The sequence below is a fragment of the Silene latifolia genome, chromosome 4, assembly GCF_048544455.1.
Source record: "Silene latifolia isolate original U9 population chromosome 4, ASM4854445v1, whole genome shotgun sequence".
NCBI classification, from domain to species: domain Eukaryota; kingdom Viridiplantae; phylum Streptophyta; class Magnoliopsida; order Caryophyllales; family Caryophyllaceae; genus Silene; species Silene latifolia.
Window position 1 is genome coordinate 5,480,273 of NC_133529.1, and position 8,147 is coordinate 5,488,419.

Sequence of the window (8,147 nt, forward strand, 5' to 3'; positions counted from 1 at the left end):
CAAATCCCGTCAACCTAAAAATCACCCGTATAACTCACGACTTTACCAATTATACCTAGACCTGGCAAACAGATCGGGTCGTGTCGGGTTCGTGTTCGTGTCACATGTAAACGGGTCACAAACCCTTCAACCCAAACCCGACCAGTTTAAATCTCGTGTCGTGTTCGTGTCAACCCACTTACATAAATGGGTCATCAAGTCTCAACCCTAACCCGCTAATATCGTGTCGGGTTCGGGTCGTGTTTTCGTGTCATGTCAATATTTGGAAAGTTTAAGTATATTTATCTGATGAAAGATAAAAAAAAAATTAGGATTAATTTATTAAACAGGTTATTCGTGTCGGGTTCGTGTTTAGAGAGCTCAACCCAAACCCGACCCAATTAAATATCGTGTCGTGTTCGTGTCGACCCACTTACATAAATGGGTCATTGAGCCTCAACCCAAACCCGTTAATTTCGTGTCGGGTTCGTGTCGTGTTTTCGTGTCGTGTTATTATTTGCCAGCTCTAATTATACCAGTTGATATCGGCTGATATTATGGTATATTGGTATGTCATATGTGAAAAATATGGCAGGACGAAAAAGAGGGATCACCGATCATACACATGAGACAATGAACGTAGTCCTATTTGTGGGATGAATAAACACTAGAATTTGTGTAGTTATTAAATCACAAATTGTGTTGTGTTGGGCTGTTTCAGGTGAAGTGTGGATGTCAACTCTTGCTTGTCTACAGTGTACATCTCGTCATCTAAAAGTTGACTTTGTGATTATAAACTACTAGTGAGTTTTGCAATCACAAATGCAATCGTGTTACTATTAACACAGATTCTCACAAGTGAGGGACATTTTTTCGTCACAAATTTATTACTCCTTATAAAATATAAGTGGGAGAGCAAGTAAAAGATGGCTTGTGAGGAGAAGTCTTTGTTACCGCGAGTTACAAATTTTGTAATCATTTCTAAGTCATTTCAAAGAGATTTTCTGTAATACTCCTTATAAAGGCATACTGGCTCTATTTTAGTCTATTGGTATTGTTTCGTTAAAAAACCTCACTGGTGCCCAAATATCCCCAAAAAAGCTAATATAACAAAGGCCATAATTCATGGTTTCTAGGCCGATTACTCGATTAGTCCCCTCAGGATAAAACGTTTTTAACGAGTATCCGATTTCCACCCAACAATTGTTTATCGCACACCGACAGCCGCAAATGTCCTTTGTTGCTCCTCATATTTTGTGAGGCCGCTTTTTATGACCCGAGAAATCATCCGTGTGATTTACGGACATTTTTATTCCGGCACCTTAGAATCCCGAAAAACATGTATTATTTATATACACTTCAATTTGAGCCGTTCGGGAGGCCGTTCAGGGTCGTGTTTCTTTTTCTCCTGGATTTTCTACCACGTGTCCCGGGTCGCTTCAGCAATTACATTATTCAATTTCAGCTCCAAATAAATAGTATTAAGCCATTTTTAACGAGTATCCGATTTCCGTCTCTCACTTAATTATTGCACACCGGTAACCTCAAATGTCATCCGTGATTCTTCTAAGTTTGTGAGGCCGCTTTATTTGACCCTAGAAATCGTCTATGCGATTTACGGACATTTTTGTTCGGAACCCTGAAATACCAAAAACCGTGTGACTTATACACTTCAAAATACAGTTAAATTTAAGCCGTTCGAGAGCCCGTATCGGGTCGTGTTTCTTTTTCTCCCGGTTTTTCTACCTCCTTTCCTAGGTCGCTTCATGAGTTATCCTCTTCAATTTCGCCACAAATAGCAACTATTAAACCATTTTTTAACGAGTATTCGATTTCTGCCCGACACTTGTTTATCGCACACCGGTAGCCTGAAATGCCCTTTGTTGCTCCTCATATTTTATGAGGCCGCTTTTTATGACTCGAGAAATCATCCGTGTGATTTACGCGCATTTTTATTCCGGCATCTTAGAATCTCGAAAAACGTGTATTATACACTTCAATTTGAGCCGTTCGGGAGACCATATCGGGCCGTGTTTTTTTTCCCGGATTTTATACCGCGTTTCCGTGGTCGCTTCACGAGTTTTCCTATTCAAATTCAGCCCCAAATAACAACTATTAAACCATTTTTTAACGAGTATCCGATTTTCGCCCGATACTTGTTTATCGCACAATGGAGCCTTAGATATCCACTTTTTTTTTACTCCACAAAAATTTTTGAGGCCCCTTTGTTTGACCTGAAAACCGCCTGTGTGATTTACGGACATTTATGATTCGGGATTCGAAAACCGTGTATTATACATTTATACCCATTATTTTGAATCGTTCCGGATGCCGTATCGAGTCGTGTTTCTTCTCTCTGTTTTTCTATCACGTTTCCGGGGTCGCTGCAGGAGTTACCCTATTCAATTTCATCCCAAATAACAAGTATTAAACCAATTTTTAACGAGTATTGGATTTCCGTCTAAGACTTGTTTATTGCACATACACCAGCAACCTCAAATGTCCTTTGTTACTCCTCAAATCTTGCGAGGCCACTTTTTACTATACGACCCGAGAAATCATCTGTATGATTTACGGACATTTTTATTCCGGCACCTTAGAATCCCGAAAAACGTGTATTATAACATTTCAATTTGAGTCGTTCGGGAGGCTGTTCCAGGTCGTGTTTCTTTTCCTCCTGGATTTTCTACCACGTGTCCCGGGTCGCTTAAGCAGTTACATGATTCAATTTCAGCTCGAAATAAATAGTATTAAGCCATTTTTGACGAGTATCCGATTTTCGTCTCCCACTTAATTATACACACCGGTAACCTCAAATGTCATCCGTGATTCCTCTAAATTTGTGAGGCCGCTTTATTTGACCCTAGCAATCGTCTATGCGATTTCCGGACATTTTTGTTCCGGGACACTGGAATCCCGAAAACCGTGTGTTTATACACTTCAATATACAGTTCAATTTAAGCCGTTCGGGAGCCCGTATCGTGTCGTGTTTCTTTTTCTCCCGGTTTTCTAAGACATTTCCGTGGTCGCTTCACGAGTTATTCTTTTCAATTTCAGCCCCACATAACAACTATTAAACCATTTTTTAACGAGTATTCGATTTCCGCCCGACACTACTTGTTTATCGCACACCGTCAGCCTCAAATGTCCTTTGTTGCTCCTCATATTTTGTAAGACCGCTTTTTATGACCCGAGAAATCTTCATGTATCAAGATCAAGCAGTCGGGGACATTTTATTTTAACATGGTTGCCTTGTATTAAGGTCTTGCCTCATAATTATATGTCAATATGTAAAACAATACCAAGAAATATAGACAACATAGGTAAATGCCAACGGTTGAAATACAAGGAAAATCAAGAAATACTTTACTCAAAAAGACTTAGAACATTGCCTTAAGCAAAAATACAATGTTGATTTTAACATAAATTCCCCATAAAGAACATCTAATTAACATATAAGCAAATGAGAAGTGCACAAGTATTGGAGGTGGTCTCACATTATGTGAGACCGTCTCGTAGAAGACCAGCTGTAAAATTACAGTCACCACAAAATATTGCAATGTTATCATCTCTAAACAAATGCAACAAGAGCAAGCTGATCAGGTTGAATACACCGCCAATATTAATTCCTTAGAAAACTGTCGCAAACATAACTTGCTGCCTAATCTCTTGAATGATACAACAATATCTAACATACAACAAGGAAAAACAGAGAAGCCTAATTAACTAAAAATCTGAATGACTAATATACATCTACATTATAAATTGTCTGTTTAATAGTCATCACAAACCTCGTCCAGATCCAGGGGTACGTCATTTTCCTCGTCTGCTGATTTATTTTTGGACTTGGAAGCTTTCCCAGAAGGCTTTGCCTTCTTTACAGGTTTCTTTACCATCTCTGCCTGCATATCCAAGACTTTCTCTGAGGGTTTTCGACGTCTTTTCACACGCCCCCCATTAGTGTCCTCAGCAGAGTTGTCAAAACCTGTAAATTAGGATGAAAGTCAGGTCAGTAAGGTTGAAATTTCACAATTCACTTAATGTGTTCACTTTTCGTTACCAAATGATGTACTCCGTATGAAGTAGAGTAGTAATCAAGAGGGCAGTTAGCTGTTGTGAAAGAATACTGAAAGTATCCTACAAATGCAGAGTTTATACTACATCTCTGCTCTAACTGAAGTTCACAAATACCACCTAATTTTTGACTTCGAGCACATTGAAATACTTCATGCATGCAACTTTTGTAGCTAAATATTTAAGAAATTTCACAACAAATGAAGCCTCAAACATCACCGTCAGAGAGGGGGCACACGCATAAACCAGAAAATTAAAAAAGAAAAAAAAGTTCTTCTAGAGTTATAGAAATCTAAACCTAGTGATTTCAAGCCTTCAGTTTCATAACAGTAGGCCCTACATATTTTGCATTGGCAACTCCCAGGGCCTCAGCTAGGTAAGTACAAGGGGTAAAAACTGCTAGTCTGCTACGGAAGCAGTGACTTCATACACAGAAGAGCAAAAGAGTTAGCATTACCTTCAATTGGACTTGACTCATGGTTCATAGCATTACCGTTCATCAACGCTTCTCCCGAAAGGGGAAAGGCAGAATTATTATTGTCCAACATCTTCACAGAGTTGCCAACACGTTTATCTTGCTGCTCAGGAGCATCAGGACAAGGAAATACTGGCAAGAACAAAAGTTCCTTGTGTGAAGACTCTGAGTCACTACAGGATGAATCATTCTCCACTGTGAGAATATCAACCTCTTCATCTTGGTTAACCTCTGACTCTTTCACCTGGCAGTATCAAACAAATTGTCAAAAACCAATCATGAAATAACAGCTACAGCTAAACTTACACCATTGTCACCACCAACAACATTATCCCAATGCCTAGATGGCTCCTGCTTGTGGAGGTTAAGGGAAATTGGATGTACGCGGCCTTACCCATGTGTTAAAAACAGACAGGATGTTTTCAAAAGATTAATGAAACGACATATTGCTACTTCCCCATACAAGAAGAATATAGTGTTTAGTGAACGATTTTGCTTTATTACATCTTATTCCAAATCCGAAGAAGAGAGTCTCTTTGGCACCGTTAAAAAAAAAAAAAAAAAAATTAATCAATCATGAAAAGCAGCACAAAAAGTCAGCTATTGGTAATTAGTTTACCTTTTCGGTTTCAGGCACAATATCAAATTCATCTTCTCGTTCCACAAACTCTTCATTCTCTTCCAGCTCTTTGAAATCTGGGGCAAATGCACTCCAGTTTTCAGTGTAGTCTTTAGCCCATATATAGATCAAGCCAGTCAACGAGACTGAGATAACAATAGGACGAACAGGATGCCATGCTAGATCAATCAAGGCTTCTTTTGGCCCTTCAAGAATTTTCACAAGGTGTCCAGCGCGGTCCCATATGTATATTTTGTGCTCTCCTTTGCTAGCAGAACCACCAATTACCCAATCACCATCACCACTAAACCCAGGTGCCTTCCAATGGATCCGGGTTACCGAATCTTGAAATTCGCGAAACAGCACCAAACTCTTACATCCAATGGCTTTCAGCTTCTCTACCTCATTGAGATCATTCAACGCTACACACATCTCATCAAGCGCCTTTAAGCCTCCTTTTGGAGGTAGCAAGTTCTCATAAACCCTAATAGTGCGATCACTTGAATTTGTTAGAAGATACCGGCCATTTCTGCAAAATACAATGTTCTTAATCACAGCACCCCCTGTGATGGGGATCACTGCATGAACTTGAACATTGCTGTGATCAATTATGAGGATTTCTCCCTTAGAATTTCCCAAATAAACCAGGTCACCATGCATATTAAAGCACGCAGGAGTCTGAGGAGCAGAATCGTCTGGAACTTTGTTACGTAATGGAGCCGAACGCCCATCTCCCTCTACCAGAACTGACGCAAGCAACACGGTAGTTTTACCGGTCAATAAGTCGACAATCAAAGGAGCGGAATAGACAGGACAGGCCAAGCACAGAGATGGAGTTGGGGAGCTAGGATGTAAGCGAGCATGCAAAGGGGTTTTCTCCAACACTGTCTGAGCTATTTTCTCTCCAGTAGCAACATCCCATAAGATTAATGCCTTGTCAGCAGAAGAAACTAGGATGCGATGACCGTACTTTGACCAACAAACGCTAGTTATTGCATTTGAACAGTCTTTATCCCGCAGCTCTTTTGCAATCCCCCTGGTTTCGAAGTCCCATATAACACAAGTTCCATTGGAGCAACCAGCTGAAAGAAATAAGCATTAGCCACTCAGCGGTAATGCAAAGACACGAAGAGCAACATAGGTTGATATATAAAATCATCCTGGCTATGAAAGTGCTTTAATCAACATCAAGCATATAGTAACAAACAAAACGACAAGAACAGAAGTCGACCAAAGAACATACATAATAAGCAAAGTTTGGTAGCTAAGTGAGGGAAGAAATTATTTTGTCAAGGCCTTGTTTGTCACTCCCTGTAATCCATTGAATTGTATACCTATTCCATTTGATAGTATATGTAACCTATTTTTCCACCTCAACAGCATATTCAGGCTTCTACCTTTAAATTTTCAAAGTCAATACATATCAAACAACAAAGTTCAAAATCATGGTCTTGCACTCCAAACATAAATTATTATTCCAAAAAACTGGTTTTACCGATAATGCAAATATAACCATCAGCAAGATAACACATTTTCATTTCATAGTGGAAACATAACCTATTCCAAGCTCAAACTCAGCCTATAAACCTCAACGCCACACAGAAACACGAAAATTATACGAAAAAGAACATAAAACACAGATAACAAGTTAATAATAATACCAGCAAGAAGGGTTCCGCGGCGATTAAAAGCAACGCACTTCATAACACCATGCTCCAAATACTCTTCTATCACCTCCGGAAAATCGCCTTGCAACGGATCTACACACGACCTAATTCAAAATTAAGTTCAATTGAACAATGAAGAGCGTTAAAATATCAAAATTAAACACAAAATAAGAGAGAAAATCACCTATAATTGCAGAATTCATTGTGCATTACACAGCAATGCAACAGCGACAGCAACCTGATAAAGCAAAAGAATGGAAATATAAGAAATACCCAATTCAATTCTCTTTAAAGGGTACTCAAATATCAAATTTAATTAGGGAAAAAATTCGGATATATAATGAAATTCAAATTCTGGGTTGTCTATTAATTGGGTGTTCAATTAGATAAGGTCAGTACTTAATTAGGTAAAAATTCAAAGATTAAGTGTGAGAATTTAAGAAATACCCAGTTCAATGCTCCTTAAAGGGTACTCAAATATCAAAATTAATTAGGGAAAAAGTTGGGAAATAGAATCAAATTGAAATACTGGGTTGTATGTTAATTGGGTGTTTAATTAGGTAAAAATTGAAAGATTACGTGGGAGAGTTAAAGGAAATTACTTACGAAGTTGGCAGCGAAAAGGGTTTTTACCGTTTTTGATTTTGACTGTGGAGAAGCTGTGAATTATATGGGAAGGAATCAAAGAAAGTGTGAGGTAAAGAACTAAAGATGAAGGAAATGAATGAAAGAGAAGTTATTTGTGTTTGTTTATGTGAAGTTGTGAACCCAGCAACTAAATTACGTAGATCTACATATATATTGAGTCGACTTACCAAAAAAAAAGGGAAAATAAGAGGGGAGCTAGAGTAAATGAGTTCAACTGTTCAAGATAATCAAGAGTTCAACTGTTCAACTCTTGAAGCACTACCTAATCCAAGTGACATTTTCTCAGTAACTATGCACTCCATATTATTATTAGGGCAGAGTACGGATCGGGTATCCAATCTAAATTGCTAGTTCGGATCGGATATTCATATTAGAAATCTTTAAGTTAGATCTTTAGTTAGATATCCAATATCCAAACCAAATGTTTCAGATATCCAATGTTCAGGTATGCAAAATGATGGGATGCGGGTATCCATCGGATATCCATACTTTTGAATTTACTTTAAAATTAAGTTTGAAACACGATTATATTCATTGTCTTCCATGATGATTTTCTTTAGTATTCTTACTCCAATGTTCTTGACATAAAATTTAAGTATCACTTACATATTTCTCTAATATTTTAAACATTAATTAAGTTGTTGTATCAAATAAAATTTTATTTTCTCAAAATTATACTAGAAAA

General features: G+C 38.1%; 1 protein-coding gene across 8 annotated transcripts; it reads right to left on the reverse strand.

The window, feature by feature from the left end:
* Positions 1-3,529: 3,529 nt before the first annotated feature.
* On the reverse strand, positions 3,530-7,577 carry LOC141652690 (protein RBL-like). 8 transcript variants are annotated; one of them, XM_074460270.1, is made up of 7 exons: positions 7,421-7,550; positions 6,999-7,052; positions 6,809-6,918; positions 5,148-6,229; positions 4,511-4,772; positions 3,771-3,964; positions 3,530-3,550 (listed from the first exon to the last, which is right to left on the reverse strand). In XM_074460270.1, exons 2-7 carry the CDS (start codon positions 7,022-7,024, stop codon positions 3,545-3,547), a joined length of 1,680 nt encoding a protein of 559 aa, XP_074316371.1. In that variant the 5' UTR covers positions 7,025-7,052; positions 7,421-7,550; the 3' UTR covers positions 3,530-3,544. The 8 variants fall into 8 exon arrangements, with proteins under 8 accessions (XP_074316371.1, XP_074316368.1, XP_074316369.1 ...); XM_074460267.1 differs by lacking the exon at positions 3,530-3,550 and adding an exon at positions 3,579-3,667 and having other exon boundaries at positions 6,809-6,907; positions 7,448-7,577; XM_074460268.1 differs by lacking the exon at positions 3,530-3,550 and adding an exon at positions 3,579-3,667 and having other exon boundaries at positions 6,809-6,907; positions 7,417-7,573.
* Positions 7,578-8,147: the final 570 nt, after the last annotated feature.

What these genes read in the sequence shown, in the direction of transcription:
- LOC141652690 (XM_074460263.1), bottom strand. Translation starts at nt 7,024, where the DNA reads ATGCACAATGAATTCTGCAATTATAG. An exon ending in AATGAATTCTGCAATTATAG is followed by an intron (nt 6,919 to 6,998) that starts GTGATTTTCTCT and finishes ATTTTGAATTAG; the next exon opens with GTCGTGTGTAGATCCGTTGC. An exon ending in CCGCGGAACCCTTCTTGCTG is followed by an intron (nt 6,230 to 6,808) that starts GTATTATTATTA and finishes TATTTCTTTCAG; the next exon opens with CTGGTTGCTCCAATGGAACT.